The sequence below is a fragment of the Vulpes lagopus genome, chromosome 8, assembly GCF_018345385.1.
Source record: "Vulpes lagopus strain Blue_001 chromosome 8, ASM1834538v1, whole genome shotgun sequence".
Classification (NCBI taxonomy): Eukaryota; Metazoa; Chordata; class Mammalia; order Carnivora; family Canidae; genus Vulpes; species Vulpes lagopus.
This window is the reverse complement of record NC_054831.1, coordinates 125,857,822-125,880,468: the sequence shown is the minus strand read 5'-3', so window position 1 is coordinate 125,880,468 and position 22,647 is coordinate 125,857,822. Positions and strand designations below refer to the sequence as shown.

The 22,647-nt window shown below is 52.4% G+C and overlaps 1 protein-coding gene across 9 annotated transcripts in view; it reads left to right on the top strand.

Moving 5' to 3' along the window:
* Positions 1-11,349, top strand: part of ZBTB40 (zinc finger and BTB domain containing 40) — a 75,695-nt gene extending 64,346 nt beyond the window's left edge. For 8 of the 9 annotated variants that reach the window (XM_041765450.1, XM_041765449.1, XM_041765451.1 and 5 more), the window contains 5 exons: positions 2,099-2,313; positions 3,413-3,575; positions 4,295-4,381; positions 5,502-5,728; positions 7,390-11,349. In XM_041765450.1, the coding sequence (XP_041621384.1) occupies positions 2,099-2,313; positions 3,413-3,575; positions 4,295-4,381; positions 5,502-5,728; positions 7,390-7,584 (887 nt within the window). In that variant the 3' untranslated portion in view covers positions 7,585-11,349. The remainder of the gene's footprint in view (positions 1-2,098; positions 2,314-3,412; positions 3,576-4,294; positions 4,382-5,501; positions 5,729-7,389) is intronic. The other variant, XM_041765444.1, reaches the window with a different exon arrangement.
* Positions 11,350-22,647: the final 11,298 nt, after the last annotated feature.

The following is a 22,647-nucleotide window of genomic DNA, read 5'->3' as shown; positions in this document are numbered from 1 at the left end:
CCTCATTCCAGCTTTGGGAAATGGCCCACATGGCATCTGGTGGCCGCATCCCATCTTCCCCAGCAGCCTTGTTACAGCGGGAGTGTGAGCAGCACGGTGCCCAGGAGGTTAGGAACTTAGGCTCCAAAATCACATGGGCCTGGGCTTGAAACTCACCCCTGCCATTTACTTCCTTGAGACCTTAAATAGATTTCTTTACCTTTCCAAACCTCCGATACCCCTTCTGCAAAGAGAAAAAGTGATAATACTGCCACCTTGGATTGTTGTATTAGTAAGGTATCCCACACACAGAAAATGCTCAATAAGTGCCACCCTCTTAGGTGCCATGTGTCACCATCAAAGCCTGTCCTTTCTGACACGCCATGCCCTCTGCATATCCTTCTCTCTTCCTTCCTTCTCCACCCCTGTTTCCCACACACCAGTTTCTAGCTGTTGGCAAATACGGGACCTCACAAACATGGGCTTTGTGTCAACACATTCAAATATATTATCAGCCAGCCAGCAAAGAATGTTGTCAGGGCTCCTATGTGCCAAGCATGGGCCTGGTAACTGGGTGAGGTATATACAGTTTCCCCCAGAGTGCCCAGGTCCCCATATCCAGCTGCAGTAGACTTCCAGATGAGTGAGATCTGGCTTGGCTCCAGTGCCAGAATTTCGATGTCCTTTCAACCTTTTTATTTTATTTTTTTTTTAAGATTTTATTTCTTCATGAACGACACAGAGAAAGAGCGAGCGAGCGAGAGGGAGGCAGAGACACAGGCAGAGGGAGAAGGAGGCAGAGACACAGGCAGAGGGAGAAGCAAGCTCCGTGCAGGGAGTCTGACATGGTACTCGATCCTGGGTCTCCAGGATCAGGCCCTGGGCTGAAGGTGGTGCTAAACCGCTGAGCCACCTCGGCTGCCCTTTCAGCCTTTTTAAATGACATTCTGCTCTAGTCTTCTTTTTCCTGATAGCATTACATGGGAGTGAGGGAAGGACAGCACGAATCAATTGGCAGGACAAGGGGAGCCCAAAGACTTCCATGTCTCAGGAAATGTCACTGGCAGCAGGCCAGTGTCCAGGCCCCTCTCCTGGATCCCTCCTTGCCTGTGTCGCAGGCCCTTGTCCTAGCATATGGAGAACTGTTTCAAAGTGCCTTCAGAGACAGTATAAACCGAGATTTCAAGAGCTCTTGTCCGTGGGGACACTGGTTAATGACACCGAGTGCTGCCGTGTGTCCAGATTCCTAAATTAATTGGACTCAGGGCACACATAAGATTGGCTTGTGGGCAAAGGATTTTATTATTAAAACATTCTGCTTTCTGTTGCTTTAAAAAAAAATAAACTGAAGTCTCTTGCCATAGGGACAATGAATGCATCCTTCATCAGTGCTAGTTCTTGTTTTTGAGGCCTCACTGAAGACTTGGCATGTCCAGTTAAGCAGGCAGCTCAGAGCATAGCCTTGGGAGTGAGAGCTGGGACTGTCCCCCGGTTAACCCAGTGCCCCACTTGTGTCACTGGACACTCTCTAAGGCTTGCTTTTCTTAATCTCTAAAATAGTATGAGAATAGATCCCACTCACAGGGTTACTGGAAGGATAAAGTGAGTTCATATTTGTAAGGCACTTTAAACATGCCTGTCATATAGCACTCATTAAACATTGAAAATGTTTTTATTGTTGAATCTGAGGTGAGGAGCAAGGAAGCATTCTTCCTGTCAGTCATATGCTGACAACAAAGGCAGTAGTGATGCTCTGGGGAGTATGTTGGAAATCTCTGCAGAAAATGAGAAAATGCAGAAATGCCCAGTGCAAGGAGGGGAGGAGCACAGGCAATACTCCCTGCAAAGTAGTTAAATGAAATTGAACTTGTGGGATGTAAGGTGAGGAATGGGAATGAACCACTTGATACCCCGGGGGTGGTTAGTACAGAAGCCTCAGAGGAATCCTACCTCCTGGGACGAGGTGGTACTTGGGGGTGGTACTTGGAGTCTGTGGCCGTGCCTGACCTCTGAACAGGGCCCTGCACCTGGAGCTGCGCACAGCAGCCACATCTCACTGACTCCTGCCTGTGGTATTTATCTCCCTCCCTCTCTCTCTCACGGATGCCCGTGAAACCAGACATAGAAGATCCGTACGACTGCAAGAAATGCAGGATGAGCTTCCCCACTCTGCAGGACCATCGCAAGCACATCCATGAGGTGCACTCCAAGGAGTACCACCCCTGCCCCACATGCGGGAAGATCTTCAGTGCCCCTTCCATGCTGGAGCGGCACATGGTGACCCATGTCGGAGGCAAGCCCTTCAGCTGCGGGATCTGCAACAAGGCCTACCAGGTGACCGCAGACTTCCAGGAGTGCTTCCCCTCATCCCCAGCCTGCCCTCCCTCACATCTGCCAAGAGTCCCAGACATGACGATGTGGCTGCTGTTTGCGAAGGATGCAGCTTGTAATTACTCAGATTCTCTAAGGTGATCTGGTCAGAGTCATGCAATTGGGCACTTTAATTGGAACTGGGAATTCTATACCTCTTCTCTTGGATTTCAGCCCTGTCATGAACTGAATGCTGCTTTTCCCCTTGGATACTCACACTCTGTGGAGCCTCTTGACCCCTTGTGTCAAGGGATGTGAGAGCGACACTGGGCTGTGGAGTTGCCTTATTTAGCACTGGATTGTTGTTTTTAAACTCCTAGGGAAGGGGTCTGCTTTTTTACCATAGGATTTGTTATGTAATTAAAGGGAAACCCCATATGGAACTAAAAAGAAGCCACGTATGAAGAACTCAGCTCTAAAACTAGAGAGAAAAAAATGGTTCTTGTGACATCTATAAGATATTGGTATATAGACAAAAGCACAGCAACTAATTTCAGCTCAACAGAAATGGAGAGCTAACTTTGTGCCGTGCCTGGTGCTGTGACGTCAGGTTTACAGAGCCGTGTATGGCCTGGGCTTCATCTCTAGGGAGTGTCCCATGGCTGCTCTACCTCGGAAGGAGGAGTGGTTGCTGATGGAGCAGGGACACCACAGGCTCCTGTTTCAGCAGGGTTCTCTGCTGCTTTCCTGGGCCTCTGGGAGATCATGAGAGATATAGCTCAGACACTCCAATTAGAAGGCCAGGGTTTGAATCCTGGCCCTGCTGTTTACTAATCATTGACACAGTCATTTAACCTGAGTGTGCCTCAGCTTCCACCTCTGACACCTCCCTCCTAAGCTTCTAGGGAGGGTTTTGAGAGTTTCTGAAGGACCAGGCTGGGCCCTGCCCTATAGCAGTCTCTCAGCAAACACACAGGTACCTTATTCCCACTAGCACTAGCCTTACGTCTTATGTGAGCACTCAGATTCTAGATCCATAAGCTCATTAGTCTCACGAGGGCCTTGTGACCTCCTCAGCTTGCTGGAACCTTCTAAGACTTAACATTTGCCATATTCCTTGCAGCAATTGTCTGGTTTGTGGTACCACAATCGGACCCACCACCCTGATGTATTTGCTGCTCAGAACCATCGATCTTCCAAATTCTCATCACTTCAGTGCAGCTCCTGTGACAAAACCTTTTCCAACACCATTGAACACAAGAGGCACATCAAGGCAGAGCATACAGGTGAAGTTTGGGTGCCTATACACAGGGAATGTGAGCTGATGAGTGGGAGAGGCTTGATGACAGCATCCTGGGCTCCATCCAAAAATCCCAACTTCCAGTGCTTCAGTGTGGTGTGTCATGGCAATTGCCTTTATTCTGTCCCAGCCCACCTGAGGGAGGCTATGCTGGCCCATCAGTAACAGTAAACAGCAGCTTAAGTGGCAGTGGTTCTCAAACCTAGAGGCCTAGGGCATCGTAAGTTCCTACCAGCCAGCCCCTGAGGGACGTTGGTACATTGCAATGCCTGGGAAGAGTGGTAAGTATGGTGGCAGGCTCCTGTGGAAATCCTGACTCCCGCGCTGATTAGTTGCATGACCTTGGCAAGTGACCTCTCTTTCCTGAGCCAGTTTCCTTCTCTTCAGAAAGTCCGTTAATACCTACCTTGCAGGCCAGTCTGGGGATAATCACCACAGTCATGAAGCATCTCCTGTGTGCAAGGCACATGCTAAGCACTAGTGGGCGCGTTCTCATTCCATTCTCATAGCAGCCCTACTTCCATCCAGGCAGCCTGGCGCAGATCTGGTGCTCTTTACACTAGCCTGTGCTACCTCACAGCTGTGGTACCTCCTAACACTTGGTAGACACTTGCTAAGTGTTAGCCATCGCCCCCATCCCCAGCCCTGTTCGCTTCGGCCATCCTCTTATTTGTTCCCACCACTTCTTCTTTGTGTGCTTTGCAGAGATGAGATTCCATGAATGTGACCAGTGTAAGGAGCTCTTCCCAACACCAGCTTTGCTGCAGGTTCACATCAAGTGCCAGCACTCAGGTCAGTGCCCCTTCCAAGATGCTTCTGGGCTGGGCTGCGCAGGTGCATCTCACCTTCATCTTTCACAGCTGTGCAGTCCAGGCCAAGTAACTGAACTAACTTGTGCCTCAGTTTCCTCATCTATAAAACGGGGACAGTTAGAGTGCTTCTTTCCTTATAGAGTAACTACGAATTGAATGTTAGAACGCAGAAAGCACATAAGGCCTGGCACCAGAGAGCATCCCTCTAGTGGTACCTGTGATTATCGTTGTTGCTGCCATATCCCATCAAGTCTAAAATCCTAGTCTTTAATGAACCATTGAGAAAGAAAAACTGCTGCCAATTAAACTGTATTTCATCGTCACTTAGAATTCACAGGTAATTCTAAGTGCTGTTCTGGACTGAATTTGACAGACTGTACTTACTCTTGCACATGTACATCAGAGGGAAAATATGAGAAATGAATCATCCAGCTTCTCAGAGTAGCTTTCACTTCCACCTGTCCAGGTGCATGTCATTGCACATGGTGTGTGCTCTACCGTCAGCAGCATTGGTGATGGGACACAGGCAGGCCGTCAGTTTGGGTCCCTCAAGCATTATGTGAAACCAGTTTACTCTTGCTGCTCTGGGGATGTAGCTGAACATCCATCCCTTACCTCATCCTCCTAAACCACTGGTTCCTGGGAGTTAAAAACATGCACCACTCCCATCTCGGGGATGTTCTTCGAAGCCATGGACACACACTCTGCAGGTCCTGGTGCTGTCACTTTTGATGTCCGTGTGTGCGTGGTCATTGGTGATTTTACACTGATGCCACTGAGGCCGTCAGTGATGTTAGCGTGTGCCTCTGGGACTTGATAAGGTTCTCAGCATCCTGACTTGCAGTTGCATGATGGATGGCCTTCAGCCGAGGCAGAGTTAGCCTGGAGCTAATGCTGAGGAAGCCGCATCTGTGGAGCCCCTCACTTGCTGGGGACCTGCACCTGTATTTGTAATATTGCCTTATTTTTCCTAAAGAGGATTCCCCCCAAATTGTACACGCTTCAGGTCCCACAGCAGCTGAAGCCACCTCTGCACCTCGGTCCTGGTCACTTCCTCTCTCCTGTCCCACAGCCCATCCTTTCTGTCCTGCCTCTTCCAGGCTCACAGCCGTTCCGGTGCTTATATTGTGCGGCCACCTTCCGCTTCCCGGGAGCACTGCAGCACCACGTCACCACGGAGCACTTCAAGCAATCAGAGAACACCTTCCCCTGTGAGCTCTGTGGGGAACTCTTCACCTCCCAGGCCCAGCTTGATGCTCACTTGGAATCTGAACACCCAAAGGTGACAGGCACTGAACCCCAAGCAGCAGCCTCACAGGTGGTACAGGTGATTCTGGGGCCATCAGATATGAGGGTTTCTCTAGAGGCAGCTCTGTCACACCAGCCAGCCTTTCTCTCTGGGGCTCCTGGAGAATCCTATAGGTAATAACGTGCATGACCAAGAGGGCCTTGTAGAAGAGTCTCTCTGGACTTCTTACCAAATGGAACAGAACATTCTAGTCTCCTGGGGAGCACATGCAAATGGTCCCTGGGTAGAGGGAGCCTGGAATGAGAATTTCCAAAAACAGAACAACCTTGGTTTCTCCTCATTCACACACTCCTCCACCTTCTGCAAAACACTGTGGGTTGTGGCAGGAGCTGCAGGAAATCTCAGAGAAGGGGATTGCTCCTCTGATGCTGAAACACCTTGCTAGTTTCTCTAGGCTGGGCACAGGACACTAGGTATGTCAGGACCCCTCACCTTTACCTGGAAGGAAAGCTCATCTTTTCCTATCTTTTGCAGAGAGAGGGTGGGCAGAAAAGGAAAAGAAACTTCAGTTCTATGGATTGTCTCTGGGTGGACTGGAGCAGCATTGTTAACTGGACCATCCCACTGTCCAGCCCCACAGCAGAGTCCTTGATGGACCATGTTCTCACGGGCCTCTGCGCGAACAGAGAGCAAGTCAGGTGGGCAGGCTGCAGTGAAATTCCTGCTGCCATGTCACCTAGAATGGCTCTACTTTGATCTTTTTATATATATTAGGATTCTTGGTCAGATGTCCTTTGAGGAAAAAAAAAAAAAACTTCCATTGCTGAAGAAAAGAAAAAACCAGTTTTTTCTTTTCTTCAGTTATCCTAGATGATTTTTGATTAAACATAATCAGGCTTCTCACCCCCGCAGTACAGACGGGCGTCTGAGCTCTGCTTCCCCACTTCCGCCCACTCAGGCCTAGCACTCCACTCCCTACTCCTAGCTAGTTCTCAAGGGCCAGGGTGGCCGTGCCCTCGGTGGGTTCTGTGGTTTGAAAATATCGGGGCGGGGGGCACCAGGCAGTTCTGAGCCCCCACAGGTCACAAGTATCAGCTTGGAGGTTGGGGCGGGAACTGAGTGTGCTTCACCACAGACTGGTTCTCCCTGGGAAGGTCATCTTAAACAGGAGCCGCAGATTTGGAAGAGGTCTGTGTGGCCTTTGCGGGGGGCCTGCCAAGTGAGGGAGTTGATAGAAGTCCCATTTCCCCTACTCATTACCGCTCCGAAGCTCTGTAGCAGTGCAGCCTCCAAGGAAGGCTCTTCACCGAGAGCCAGAAGGCAAGCCAAGGCTTCTGATAAAGCTTTCCATTTCGGTGGTCAAGCATTCCTAACCACCTTCAGTAGCATTCCTTTCACATGGCGCTTACCTCTGCAGTGTGATCCTCCAGACAGGAAAACCCAGCGTAAGAAACTGAGCCGCTATTCACTGGTGTGTAATCATAGAGTCCGGGCACCCTGAGATAGCGTACTGAGCTAAATTATAGCAATTTAGCACAGAGTTATTTAAATTGTTTGCCTGCCTTCTCTTTTGCATCGCTGGTGTGTTAGACTTGCCTCTTCCCATTAGGTGCATGTAATTGCTCTCCTCAGGTGAAAACATAAATATCATCATTACAGCATGAGACAAAAACCATGTAAATTCTGGGGAGCTCCCTGTGGACACTGCCCAGAGCAGCCTCACGGTCTTTCCCTTTCAGGTGATCCAGACCCCAGAGCCAGCGGCCCCGACAGAGCAGGTGATCACTTTGGAGGAGACCCAACTTGCTGGGTCACAGGTGTTTGTGACATTGCCAGATTCGCAGACATCTCAGACCAGCTCTGAGCTTGTGGCTGTGACCGTGGAGGATTTGCTAGATGGTACTGTGACCCTGATCTGTGGTGAGGCCAAGTGAGTGGCTCCTCGTCCTGGGGAGGGCCTGCATTTGCAGCAGAGAGAAGGTTCCACAGCTTGCCATATGCCCTCCATCCCTGGCTGTCCTGAGTACTGAGCATCTCCGCTTCCACCAACCAGAACACTCACTTTGCTCTCACAGAACCAACAGCGTTGGAGTCATTGGCACCGACGCCACTGCCCACCACAGGGGCCAGGCCTACTGCTGTGGCCTCTGTGACGAGCAGTGGGGTAGGAGCCAGGGCTCCAGGGAGGTCCTTTGGTTGGCAGCCTTCACTGTACAGAGTGGCAGGTAGATGTGGGGCTGTGGCCCATGGACTGGGCCTGCCAATGCTGCCGTTGCCTCCTGGCCATTTAGAAATGAGAGAGAAGCACCAACACACCATCCAGAGACACCCCCCCCCCCCCACCCCAGGCTGGAGCACACTTGGCTCCTTCCTCACACTATCATCCTCCCATCCGCTTGGGTGGCCCAGCCCTCTCCTGATGGCAGGAGGACAGGGAGCAGCGTGTTAACACAGGCAGGCCTCTCCACGCCGAGTCCCACCTCATCAGTACAGTTGGCCCTCCCCCAAGCAAGCCTTGCAAGGTTTTTGCGGGACGAGGTCAGCTACAAAGACAGTCCCTGCCTTTCCAGGATCTTCTCCACAGTGTCCAGTACCTGAGGGCTGTCCCCGCAGCCTTCTCATGTTCTCCTTATCCCCCTGTTCCCTGTCAAAGTTGAGAATGTCTTTGTGGCCTGGAAGCCTTGCCCCCTCGCTCTGGAGCCTGTGGCATGGCTAGTGAACCAGCGCTGGGTGCCGTGGCACCCTGGCTCTTCCTCCTGCCACATGCTCCCTGCCTTGTGAGTGGCCTGCTGTCCGACTCTTCCAGGCAACTGCTATTACTGCAGGGTAGTGATCCTTTGGAGTCTGAATTTCACGAAGCTTTTTTATTTTTGGTTCCTAAAATATAATCTGATAATTAATGGTTTGTGGAATCCATTATGAAGTGCAATTAGATGGATGTAAATTCCTGCCGTTTGGAGGGAATGACTAGCATTTATCTTCCTTTCCTCAATGCCAGAAGGTCGAAGTCTGCTAGTGTAGTGTTTACACACCAGGCAGGGCTGCCTGCCACCTCATACGGCCTCACCCCCTGCAGAGGTAGTGCGGAATTTCATCACTCAGCCTCAAGCTACAGGTCGGCAGAGGACAAGCCCACACCTTCTTTCTAAGCACATTTCATGTCACTGGGTACAAGCAGGGGCAAGAGGTCAATTTGGGACACAGTCGGGACTTTGCCTCCACACACTGCTGGAGGGACAGAAGGCAGAGCCCCGCCACTGACCGGCGTGTCTGCTGTGGCCATCTGGCTTTGCGCGGGCAACAAGTTCCAGCACGGGCCTGAACACTCTAGGCAGCTAACTCCTCCCGCCTCCAGTTGTGTCCTCATTTTGATATGCAAGTCACTTGAGCTTGTCAGCTCAGGGATCTTCCCATTCTGGAGTAAATGAAGTTTGCAAAGGCAAGTCCTCAAAAACCAAAACCTGACCAGAAGATGGTGCTCAAACCTTTAAGACGTGGCCTCCACATGAAGCCCTCACTGCGCCTGCCATGGCCGCTATCCCTCAGGTTGTTCAGTGCTGTGAGCTGTCAGACCAGGAGAACTCTTGATCTGCAGGTGGCCCATGGCACTGAATCCTTGGCACCAGAGAAAACCCTCTGAAAGGGAACAGAGTGGCCCAGGCTTGCAGGGCCTCGAGGCCCAGCCCAGCAGTCAAGGATACTGCTCCACGCTGGTGGTTGGCGACTACGGCACCATCAAAATTTCTTCTAGCCAAAAGACAAATAAAAACTTAATTGCTAGGACCCGTAGGGGAAAGTGACTTTTCTTCTTAAAAAGTTTTCTGATGAAAGAAAGCCGTTAAGTTTTTAAACCGAGTTTCGGATCCTTGACAGTACCAAGAACTCCCTCCTTGGGTTTCCAGCGGAGCCCCAGATTGGGGCAGGGCAGGCATTTCCTTAGAATTGCGGCCTGGGACCCGCAGCTCACCGCACTGGGAGCAGAACGAGAGGTCGGACCTGCCGCTAGAAGCAGCCCACCGGGCAGGAGGCACAGGTTCTGTGCTGCCTGCAGTCCGGAATGAGGAAAGGTGCATTCTGAATTTTGTCTCTGCTCACAGTGGACCTCTGCAATGTGCTGGCACTGATCTTACAGTGTCCCTCCCCAGAGGTGCCCGAGTGTGGCTTTTATTGTAGGAAGACGTGTTCTAGCTCTACTTGGCTGTTTTGTTCTTTCTCTCCACTGCTGCCCAAGAGACCTGATTGCCACAGAGGACGTTGATGTAGTCCCCATCACTTGCTTTCTTACAGCAGAGCTGTCTTCCTCGTTGCCATGGTGCATCCTGGTGGCCTCCAGGCTGAACCCCAGGGGCATTCGTGGTGGTGTGGAGGAGCCCGTGGTCTTCTTGGGACTCCTGCCTGCGTATGTTCATTGGGACCCCAGACTTTCTCTGCTTCCAGAGCTCATGAAGCAGCTGGTGAGGAGGGAAAGGCAGTCTGCTTCGAAGCTGGAGTCTCATTTTGTGGGAATAATAGGGATCATTTAATAGAGCAGGATTTGCCATCCCAGGTAAGTGAGATGGCAAATAGGAGATTGAAGAGCAAGAGTTGCCAGAGGAAGACGGGACCATCCCAAGTGGGTGAGCAGCCCCAGGGCCGCAGGGGCAAATCTCTTTCCTTGTCTGTGTGATAAAGCCTGTCTCTGTCTCAGAAGCTTTATGTTTAGAAAACCTTGAGCCCACCAAGTAGCAAGGACTGTGCTGTGACTCCTGGATTCCCCTGGTGACCAAGGCTTCTCTGCGGAAGCGCTCTGACTCTCCCCTCTTACCAACCACTGGCATTGGCCTTGTCCCTCAGGAAAGAGTTCTGATGGTTGGGTGCTGAGGGACAAAATGGGGTCCCCGTCTGACGGGGTGAAGGAGGGGAAGGTCCCTTTCTCTGCTCATGATTTAAATAAGTCAGGTCTACTCCCAGAAACAAGGAGAGGAGGAGATATGAGCCCTAAGAGTTTGTCACCGCAGGTGATGTCACGGTCACGTAGGCTGATGACATATTAATGAAATGGGAGGGCTGTGCCTTTAAATCTCACGTGCCTGAGATCTATGAATTGCCTAAGGGTTGGAAGTAACTGCTAACCTCACATAGAATGGTTCTAGGGGACAAGCTGTGTTTGTATGAAATTGGGGCTAGAAGGCAGGACAGCGATGAGGAAATGGCTGGGATGCTTTGATTATTTCTCCCAAAGGAAGAGTAGCAGCCTCAGCCCTGCTCCACTTGATCCAGTGTATCCCAGGGACCCTTGGGAGGTAGGGAAAAAATGGGAGTAAGATTTGGGGTTGAAGGGGGTATCGGAGGCAAGCTGATGATTGTTGTGTTGCCATGGAAAACCTTGGGGCTGGCAGGACTTGGGCCAAAAGCTCAAAGCACAGCCAGAGCTCAGCAGCTTCCTGCATGTACAGCTGTGCCTATAAGGACTAGAGAAGCACGAGGGAAGCTGCCTGTGCTCTGGGATCACGCTGTTGAGAAAAATTACCCCCTGGGCTAATTCACGTTGTGTCCAAATCATGGAAATGTTCATCATTTCTCTTCCCAAGGCCAGCCACACCTCCCACCACAGTCGGGACAACCAGCCAGCACCTGATGCTGTATAAATTAGATTACAAACCATTATTTTCATTTAACTTGCACTATTCTATATAAATAAAATATGTACTTTGAAAAAATTGTGCTGCATGAGTTTCAAATGGACTGTGATGAGACCTGTTTTCTCTTTGGTTCTGGCCGTCACTTGGGCACAGGCTTGACAGGCCTGGATTCCTAGGGGCTCTTGTACCTTCAGGCCACGCTAACACGGCTGGGGGCGGTGCCATCCTGTCCCGGGGAGGCCCTTCCCTCAGCCCTCTTTCCCAGGGAGTGAGTGTGGTGCGGGGTCTCAGGGGCGGGCATGGACGTGCAGCCTGGGTGTATATATCCGTGCTGTGCCACTTGCTGACTGTGTGACCTTGGACACGCCGTCTCAGCCCCCTCCTCCCAGCTCCCGTCTTTAATGGGGGACAGTGCCGCACAGAACTGTATGGGGAATCCCAAGGCTGGCTTTAATGAACTTAGTGTTGAGATTGTAATTGGTAGCTAAGTCCTTCACGTGGCGGTCAGCCATTCGCCAGAATTGCTGGCACTGAGGTGGATGTCCTTTCATGCACCTTCACATTTCTCTTCTCTTTTCTCTCTCTCTTTCTCTTTCTCTCTTTCTTTCTCACTCTCTCTCTCTGAACCCACAGGGGACCTTATAACACCCACCACTTTTCATTTATCTCTTGAATCTCAACTGCCCGAAAGCCCAAAGTGCTGAGCAGATGAGTATAAAATAAGCAGAAGCCTTTTGTGTTAAATAGCTGAAAATGTCACGTTGCTGGCAGCCACCGAGGCAGCACATGGATAGGGTATACATCATTTTTGTGAGAAGAATCCACTAGAAAAGGCAAGGGGAGGTACAATCCGTCTATTCTTTCCCGTCCATTTTGTCTTCTAGTCCTCTAAGGCCAGGTCAGCCCTGAAGCTGGGGAGGGCAGGGGTGAGGTGGCTGTGCTCAACCTGGGACAGTCCTAGAGTGGCACGAGTGGACCCTTGTCCAGAGCCCGCAGGGCCTTTATTGAAGGAGTGCCTCTGCCTAAGTGGTGTCTTTGGAGAGAGAGACCAGAGCTCTCTGTTGTATTTGGAGCAATAATCCTTACGGTGTCCTAGGCAGCTCTGGATAATTGGAATATACCGCGGGACTCCAGCCATGAAGGTGAATGTGTAAAAAGGTAGGAAGTGGGCTGAGTGATCCCTTGGCAATCCAGTTGTCTTAGCCCTGGGCCTGGGGGGCTGCTGTAGGAGGCTAAGCAGTACAGTGGGAAGGGCATGGACCAACTAGATGGATGACCTTGGGCGAGGCCTTCCTGGACCCCCTGACGGCATGTAGGTGCTTTGGAAATGACGTCTGTTCCTATTTCCAGTACTTATAAAGAGCCTGGGGAAGAGGGCAGAAAAGAGCAAGAGGGAGTGTGCACAACAGATCCCTAAGATAGAGGGCCTGGAATAGAGTGCTGGAGTGCCCAAGACCCACCTCTCTGGGCTGTACTGTAGTAAGCTCAGGGCCTCTGTCCCAGATATAAGTGAACAGGGACAAGGGGGGAATGGATGTCCAGGCATGGAACAGAACCTCTCAGAGCCCCTCAGTACAGCTGAGGGGTCTTGTCTCGGTACAGGTACAGCCTCTGAATGTCAGGTGGGAGCACACATGGTGAGCACCAGGGAGTGGAAACAGGGAGTATGTCATGATGTCTGGCCTTCCCACCTTACCTCTGGAGCGTTCTTTTTTTTTTTTTTTTAAGTATTTATTCATGGGAGTCAGAGAGAGGCAGAGACACAGGCAGAGGGAGAAGCCGGCTCCGTGCAGGGAGCCCGACGTGGGACTCAATCCTGGGACTCCAGGATCATGCCTTCAACCACTGAGCCACCTGGAGCGTTCTGTTCATTGTTCATCTTACCTTCCATGCTTACGCTCAGGTTGGTCTTTGGATGAAAAGAGAAATGCAGCTTCTAGCTGCCTCTCTGTGAACTTGTCCTAGACCAAGGAGCTTCACCCTTCGTTGGCAAATAGCCCAGTACTCAGGGCTTCACTAGAAGAGAGGGTCTAGGACAAGGGCATTTCTTCTTGTGAATGTTCTTGAGACTTTATTCTTGTGCATCTGTCCCATCTTCTCTGCCCTGTCACCCAGTGCGACCAGAGCATAGGTCCCATGCCCACTGAGACACTTGTATCCGCTCTGCACACTTGGCGCACTGGACAGTGCGCTCAGGTACTTAGTAGATGTTGCTGCTGCTCATCTCACTTGCCCTCATGCCCCTGGGGGAGAAACCAACTTCCACATCTCACCCCTGCCAGCCAGGCTGTTCCCCCGGCTACCTGTGGGCTGGTCTATCAGAACATCCTCCTTCCTTTGTCCTCTGAGGAGAGATTAGCAGAAGGTGAAGAGCAGCTAGCCAGGCCCAGAGCTCCCCGGCTGCTCTGATCAAACACCACTCCTGCCGGCTCTTCTTGCACGGGTTCCCCCAGCGTAGGCCAGAAACAGCTGATCAAACACATCAGGACAAGGTCAGTCCAGGGACCCACAGTCCCCTCCAGGGGAGATTTCATAGACTTGCCATCAGGAGAGTCTGATAAAAATGGGCAGGGGGTGGGGAAGGGGGCCCATGGGGCTGGCACAGGACCAAACAGCGTTTCATTTCCTTTTAAGGTTGAAACCTCTCTGCTCCACCACAGGGTCCAGACCAAAGCCAGCAGTTGCAGAGAGGCCAGGACTAGCGCTGCCTGTGAGCCTGGGGAACTGAGGTAAAATAAGGAACAGGGTAGCTGTGCCCACATGCATGATGGGGTGAAAGATGTCAGGCAGGAGCAAATGTGTGTTTGGGAGCGTGGGATTATTAGATTGTCACAAGGTAACTTAAGATCCTCCCTCACTAAACTGTGACCTTTCAAGGGCAAGAGCTGTGTGGCATCCTTGCTAACGCACACACAGTTAGCCAGGCACATCCGGGTTTTGATTGCCTGCGTCTCTTCTCCCCGAAGTTCTGGAGTCTCTGAGGTCCTATTATATGCTCAGTCCCATGCCAGGTGCGGTAGACGTTGGGTTGTACTGGGCTAAAATGGTGTGTGGTTCCTTCTCCTAGGGACTGTCATCTTGTTGGCCAGGCAAGGATTATTTATGAGAAATAACCAAGAACATCCGTGTAGGTCCAGACCAAGACCTACAGAACCTATAAAAATGCTATGTATCTCTCTCACCTATACACACTCTTTTTTATCTTTTTCATGGAGATGGTCAATATTTTTAAAAAGTCTCATAATAAATGATGCCTGTTAGGTGATTGCCGTATGTTGTACGTGGGACGGAGAGCTTTGTGTAGTTCTTCCTTCGCCAGCGTCCTGTGTTACGAGGAGACCAACACCAGCGAAGTCACGTGATCAATGACCGGGCTAGTGAGCTGGGATTGGAACACGGGCAGTCTGAGTCCACAGCCTGCTCTTAAATACCAAGCGTTTCTTGCTTAATACCTAGTCAGCTAGAAAAGATCCCGTCCATCCAACTTCCCAGCCCTTAGCAGCCTGATGTGTCACACCTGGACTGTTGTCACAGGACCTAGCAAGGCTCCCTGCCAGCCCTCTCCTTTCCCTTCCCCTCCATCCATCCTACCTGACACAGCCAGTCAGGCCTAAGGCTCTGCTTTTCTCTGCTAGAGATGTGGTGTCCTGTAGCAATGAGTCATGTGCTTTGCCTTGGCTTTGGGACTAGATGGTTTGGGACTAGGATGGCCCAGACTAGTGGGCCTGGCGCCCACTCCTGTTTCACCAGTCCTCAGTGTGGGCTCTTCCCTGCAAAGCAGAAGGACGGCCGCCGCACCTGCCCGAGCCCCGCAGGGGCAGTGGAAGCCCACACAGCCTGACTGACCGGTGTGTGAGGGTGGTTCCTCCACCCACACAGCTCCGGGAAGCATCTGGGCCCCTCTGACATCCCCACCTCTCCCCTAATCCTGGCATCCTAAAAGGAAAATGGTTTGTAGACAGCAGCCGTATTATTGGAGAATATCTGGTTAGAACCTAGGAGATGAAATGCAGTGGTTCAGAGCCACCGTTTCAAGTTATTCAGACCCGAATTCATACCCTGCTCTGTCCCTTGTTAGATGTGTGACTGGGTAGGTTAGCTTCTCTTTACCTTGATTCTTTTTTTTTTTTTTTGTCTGTAAATGAGAGTAAAAACTCTTATGGTAATTATGGAGGTTAAAGGTAATGGATGTAAGACTTTGGGATAGATCATGGCATGTAGCAAGTGCTTAAAAACAAAACAAAACCAAAAAAACCCACTCATGCTAACAGGGGACCCAGGGCTCTGGAGTGGTCCCTGCCCCAATGCAGAGAACCCGTGGGTGCCTCTGAGGCTCAGGTGAGGTGGGCTTCTGGGTGGGGGAGGCAGATGAAAAAGAAACCAAGCTGGACAGAGTCCCAGGAGGGCAGGGCCTCATCAGCCGCCTCTCTGCCCCATTTCCCTGGCGTCGGTGCCTGGCTGGTACTCCGGAAACACCTGCTGTATGACTAGGTGAGCAGCAAAACCAGGAGTAGAGCTGGGGTCTGATATCCAGGAGCCTGGGGCTTATGCTGCGTCCTCCTGCTCCGCAGCGCCACCTGGAGCAGGATCCTGCTGCCCAATGCGGGAGCCACACAGGCCCGAGGCTTGGATCTGACCACCCCTGAGGCCCTGGCCTCGTGGCCCCAGTGCAGTTGGTATCTTGTTCTGGCATCAGCAGAACAGGTTGCCTTGGTCTGTTGGGTGTGGAGCATTTCTGCTCCAACCTGGTGTGCTGGCTTGGAGCAGGAGGGCTCTCAGCTGGTGCAGTGGGACTCTCAGGCAGGTGGAGCAGAGAGAGAAGACGAGGTGACAAACGCTTGGCCCAGCTTGGCCTCCCTCATTTCTTGTGCAGGCAACAGTAATCCCATAATGCCTTATTCTTGAGTAGTGCTCTGCTATTTTCAGGTCATTACTGAGCCTCACAGCAAGATGAAAGTTGAGGTGTCTTCATTATTCCTCTTATGGTGAAGGAATTCAGACGCAGCCTCCTCTGTGGACATTAAGGGTCCTCAGCTAATAAGAGGTAGGATTGCAGTCCAGTTGTCTGACACGAGAGGCAGGCTTTTCCCACTCCACTGTGCTATCCCTTTTGTCACTCTGGTCCCCATATTTCAGTGCATTTTGAATCATTTACTTGCTTGACTCTGGCAGCAATGTTCTGAGGCTAAAAGAGCATGAATTATTATTTTGCCAATGAGGAAATTGAGGTTCCAGGAGGTGACCTCACTCGGTCACCCAGTAAGTCAGTAGCAGAACTGCAATCAGAGCAGCTGGACCCAGCATTCCATCCACTTTGCAAGAAAAAGCACTACTTAAGCCCTGAGAATAAGGGGACTCGGGGCTCAGCCAGAGTCCTCACGGCAGGGACGGGCTTGGCTGTGTGCATCATCCCCAGTGCAGAAGTCACATCTCCGTTCAGGTCGGCAGATGAGCACTGCCCAGTAGGATCCCCTGTGGTGAGGGAAATGGTCTGTTTTGCTCTGTCTGATGTAGGAATCACTAGTCAGATGTGGCTTTGAACGTTTGAAATGTGGCTAGTGTGACCAAGAAACTGAATTTTAAATTTTAATTTAAATAATCACCTGTGGCTAACAGCTATCATGCTGGGTGAGAGTCCTACGGGGAGTGACTGAACCCAAATTCAGGTCTAACCCTATTGGTCCCCAAATCCCGTGACATTTGCATGGGTGCCCGGTGCCAGGGGGACAGGCACTTGAGTGGTAAGCAGCGGCCACCAGGTGGAGAGTGCCTGCCCTTGCTCACTAAGGCTAGCTCTCGCCTCCTGCTCCTGCGGTCAGCAGGTCAGCACCGTCCCCGTCCTGTGCCCTCCTCCATTGTTGTCATCCTCCTCACTGTCCACACCAGGGGCTCCACCTCCACCGCGATGGATGCTCATACACTGTGGTGACGTTCCTTTTAGCCCATTTTTCAGGTGAGTACACTGGAGCTCACCAGGGTTGAGGAACTTGTCCAAGATCACCCAGCTCTTGCTGGAAGGTCACACTGCTATAAACACAAGATGCCTCGTTCCTGTTCCTGTTCGTCACCAGCTCCAGACCAGAGCTCAGCTGAAACAGAAGGCACCCCAGTGCCACCAGGAAACCCTCTCCCTTCCCCATCTTCCAGGGGACAGCCTTAAACTGCAAGTGCTGCCTGGGCGCCGACCGTCAGCCCCGTGGAGGGAGCAGCTGGGGCCCATCATGCTCCCCGGGACAGGCCTACCTTCCTGTATCTGGCATTCTGACGACTGTTGTCCTGGAAGGTACTTGTTTCAATTAAACACACTTTTTTTTTAAAGCGTACCATAAATTTACATGCAACTTTTGTTTCTCTTGGAGCTAACGAGACTTGTGGCAACGTGTCAGCATGTTTATAAGAAGTCCTAGGAAAATTAAATGCATTGTCACCCACGAGCCGTGTGAAGTCAGTCTCTACAGCACCCCCACCCCCACCCAGTGACTGGATTTGACAGCCTCCAGGGGCCTCTCTCCAGCTGCCTGCAATTCCTCCATAGCACTGGAAGCAGAGAAGTCAGGGCTCTGGGCCTGGCGCTGCCATGTGCACGTTCTGCAACTCCCCGAGCCTCGGTTTCCTCATCAGCAATGCTGTCACCCCTGCGGTGTCAAGCACCGAGCCCGCTCCAGAAAATTGCCTCCAATCACACCAGCCAGAGCATTTTCTGGGCTTCTCTGATACCTTGTGTGATCCACAATATGGAGCATGTGGTAATCTCTGTTGGTTGGGGTTTTTTTTTCCATCTTTTTTTTTTTTTTGGTGGTAAAATATACAAAACAAAAAAATTTTCCATTTTAGCATTTTTAAGTGTAAAGTTCCATGGCATTGAGTACATTCACACTGTTGTGCAACCATCACCACCATCCATCTCCAGAACTTTCTCATCATTTCATACTGAAGCTCTTCCCACTAAGCATTTTCATCACCCTGAAAGAAGCCCCAAATCTGCTAGCATCACTCCCATTCCCCCCTCCTTCCAGGCCCTGGAAACCACTCTACGTCCTCTCTCTATGAATTAGTCTGGGTTTCTCACAGAAGTGCAATTATATGGTCTTTGTGTTCATGTCTTAGCCCTCTATAGATCCCTGGGCCTCTGCTGAGTGAGCGAGCCGAGAGGGCACACGAAGTGGCCAAAGAACAAAGATCATGCCCTGCCGAAGGCTTCTGGAGACAGGCATGGCCCCGCCACACCCCTCTCACATCCCTGAACCAGAATTCATTCATTCATTCATTCATTCATTCATTCATTCATTCGACAGGTATCAATTGAGCACTTACTAAGGGCTAGACAGCGTTCTGGGTGCTGGAGCTGCCACAGTGAACAGAACAGAATAAAACCCCTGCTCTCATATCTTAGTATGGGAGACAGACAACAAGTAAAGTGCATAGAATGCTGGATAATGCCGAGTGTCCAGGAGAACACTGGCAATGCCGCAATGTTGTAGTTTTAAGTAGGGTGGCCGGGACAGGCCTCGCTTAGCAAATGACTTCAGCAAAGACCGGATGGCTTGAGGGATTGGCCATGTGAGTGTCCAGGGGAGGGACCTCCCCCACCCCCCACAGAGAGAACAGCCAGTGCAAGGGCCCTAAGGCATGAGTACACATGGCCTGTTTGAGGAATACTGAGGAGGCCGTGTGGCCAGAGCAGAGTGGGCAGGGGAGAGAGTAGTGGGAGAGGAAGCTAGGAAAAAAAAATCAGGATCCAAAAGATATAGGACCTTCTAGGTCACGTGAAGGATCCAGCCACTGGTGTGTTTTGGGTGCGGTGTTGAGGCTATGGGTCAAGAATAAATGAGAAGGGGGAATGCTGGGGGATTACTTAAGGGCTGTTGTCATATCCCATCACAGCAGAATTGCTCGGAATTTTATTTTTTTTTTTTTTTATTTTTTTTTTTTTTATTTATTTTTTTTTTGCTCGGAATTTTAAAATGAAAATGAGACTGTGACCAAAGTCAGTTTCTGAGTGGCTCATTTGTTAGCCAAGCAGGGAAGGGATGATGGCTTGGACTAGGGTAGTGGTGAGGAGTGGTCAGATGCTGAAAGTAGAGCCAGTAGAATCTCTCTGATGGACTGGATGTGGGATCCGAGGGGAAGGGAGAAGAGCCAGGGGTGACACCCAAGAATTTTGGTTGAACGTTGCCATGTGCTGTGATGGGGAAAGCCACAGAAGGTGAGTCCTAGAAGGAAGACAAGGAGTTGACTTTGGGGCTTGCTAGGTTTGAGATGTCTGTTGAACACCCAAGTAGAGGGGTAGGGTGGACAGTTGAAGTGAGAGTCTGCAGTCAGGGGTGTTAGAGATCACTCTCTCCAGCGTTCCTATTTTCTTTTCTGAGGCCCACCTGGCATCACCAAAGCTTTCTAGAGACCTGAGCTGCAGCTTGGACTCCGCCTCCTCAGTGCGGGGAAGGATCCGGCATCAGTCTGCTCTTCCTTTGTCCGTCCATGCATTCATCTATCCATCCATGCGTCCATCTATCCATCCCTGCGTCCGTCCATCCATCCATCCATCCATCCATCCAACCATCATCCATGTGTTCATTCACCACACCCTGCACATCTAACCCCCATCAAACACAATGTCGGGCAACGGGGATACAGGAACGAGTAAGACATGGCCTCCCCTCAAAAGACTCATAGTCTGGTTACAAATTCTCTAACCCCCAGGCCTCCACATGCCTTCTTTGGCTTCAGTCTCTCCATCAGTGAAATTAGTCTGGACCAGACAATCTTTAAGAGCCTCACCAACTGAGCCCTCCCATCACCCCAGTGAGGCCAGCTTGCCCTTGCCCTCCTCTGAGCTGGGCCCCCACAGCTTGGGCAGAGCTTCCTGCTCCCAGAACACCATGTGAACAGCAAATGTGCCCTGACGTCAATGTTGCCCTCTTCATGTTCCACCAAGAAGTGATTAACTGTGGTGAAGCAAGAAAGTCCACCAGCAAGGGCGGTTTGCAGTCCACAGGACTCACAAGTGCCTTGGGTTAGGGCTTGGGTTCTCGAGGGGGACGATGCTCGGCTGTCAGAGGGTGAAAAGAACCGTACTCTTCACGTGTACGGCGCAGACACACGCACGGTACGTACAGTACATACACAGATACACAGTATGTCTGTGGTACTAGAATTTCCCGGGGGTGGAGGCGAGGGGAGAAAATGTCTTACAAGACTCCGTGGGGAGCAATACTGAAATAAAACCATAAGAAGCACTAGGTTAGGGGAAGGAGGGGAGGGTCAGGGCTTAGAGCACACACTCATTTGACCACAATAATAGAGGGCTCAGTTCTGGTGCTGGGGACAGAGGGGACCAGCTAAGGGACACTGCCCTGAAGCCCACAATCTAGCAAGGGGCAGACAGGGAAATAGGCAATCATTATACTCAATGACAAGAGCCATGCCAGGGGCAGGGGGGTGGAGCAGGGGCCGTAGCATCAGGAAAGTTCCAGAGATTAGGCCAGGCAGGATGTCAGCCGGTTGCTAGACAGTTCTGGGGAAGGCCAGTGCATCGGATCCCAGCTCCCTGTCTAGGGGCAGAGAATGCAGATGTGTACGCAGAACGACTCCTTTGGGTAAGTGGGATGCAGACTGGGTTTGGGGGAGACAATATCCTCCTGGTGCATCCTCAGCTCAGAATAACATTGAGCTACTGGAAGTTACTTGGAATCCCCGCATTAGAGCTTCACCCTTCAACTTGAGATACTGATGTATAATGACACCTAATAGAGTGGAAAGAGTTCTAGACCAGGTGCCAAAACAGGACCTGAGTCCTGGTCCCAGCTGTGCCCCTGGTGTGCCGAGTGTGCTTGGACACCGCCTCCCTTCAGTCTCAGCTTCCCTGTCCCTCAAATGGGACAGAAGCACCATCCCTTCCCCTGCCTACTTCCCCTGTGCTAGGCAGAGGGAGGCTCACGGAAGCCCTTGTCGTGGCCGCTAGATAGAGGAGCTCACACACACACAAACGAGAAGATTCCTCCCCATTTTACAGGTCAGGGACTGAGGCAGGAAATTAGTCATTTGCCCAAGACCACAAAGGGAGTAAGTGGGGGAGCTGGGGTGTGAACCCACCGGCTGAAAGCAGGCACGGATCGGGTGAGAAGACACAGGGGTGGGTTTAGGGAGGCAGATGCACGGGCCTAACCAGGTCCTCTGTGCTCTGCTTCCCCGAGGGTGGCCTGGGCTGTCCATCCCGGAGCCACGTTCTCTCGTTGTCCTGGGGCCCTTTTCAAGTACGGGGGCTGCCAGGCTGCAGAGGAGATGGGAGGGAGGCAGCCGGAGGCCCTGGGGACCCCAAGCCAGTAAAGGAAAGGCCTAAGGGGCCCTAAAGCTGTCTTCACCGACCTTACAACTGTCAGAGGGATCTGACTTGGTGGTCCCCTGGCTCCAGCCACCGCAGCGCCCAAGATGAAGTCCTGGCAGCTTAGCCCAGCAGGGCCCCCCGAGATCTGAGCCCTGCCGGCCTCCCCTCCTGGCAGCCTCCCAGCCTCCTCATCGCTCACCATGTCCTCATACTTCGCTGCCCGGTTACCAACGTGCCAGTAGCCCCCGCGCCAGCTCTGCACCAGCCCCACGGCCGGGCGGAGGCCGAAGCAGCACCCAGGCCCCCGGGCCCAGGCCGGAACCCCCAGCCGCCGGCCTCTCCCTTCCCTGGTCCTGGGACTTGCCGCTGTCACCGCGGAGGCCTGGCCAGAGGGCCTCAGTGGCTGGACTGTCCCCCGAGGGGCCCCACCGGGAGCCAGCGCAGCCTCGTTGGTGCGCCCGTCCCCAGAGAACAGGTGAGGAAACGGGGTCTTGGGGAAGTAAAGGGACTTGGCCGAGGTGGCACCGCTGCGGGCGGGCGGAGCCGGCCTGAGCCCCGGAGGTGCCGTGTCAGGGCCTCCGCTGAGCGGGCAGAGCCTGCCGGGGGCAGTGGAGGGGCCGGGGCCCCGGGGGGTGTGAGGTCGGCGGCCCTTGGAGCCTCTCCAACCGCAGGATCCGCGGGCGGCGTCAGCACCAAGCGCGGCTCGGGTGCCTCCTCCGCCCAGGGCCCTGCCGCCCGCCCCCCGGGGCCGCCTTCCGCCCTCCTTCCGTTTCCCGAGCGCACTCAGCACGACCTCAGCTTCCACAAGGGACCCCTGGGTGCCGGCACCCAGGCCCTGATCGCTGGGCCAAGGCGCCCCGCCGGCCTGTATCTGCCCATCCTCCCAGCTGGGCAGCTCAGCCTGCAGCCTCAGCAGGCCTCGAGGTAGGAGTGGGGCGCCCTTTGCAGGTGAAGAATGGGGGCCCCAGGGAGGTTAAGTGACTGGCTCAGGGTCGCGGGTAAGTGGCAGAGCCACGGCCGGGTCCGCGTGGCCCCCAAGCCTGCCCTCGTAG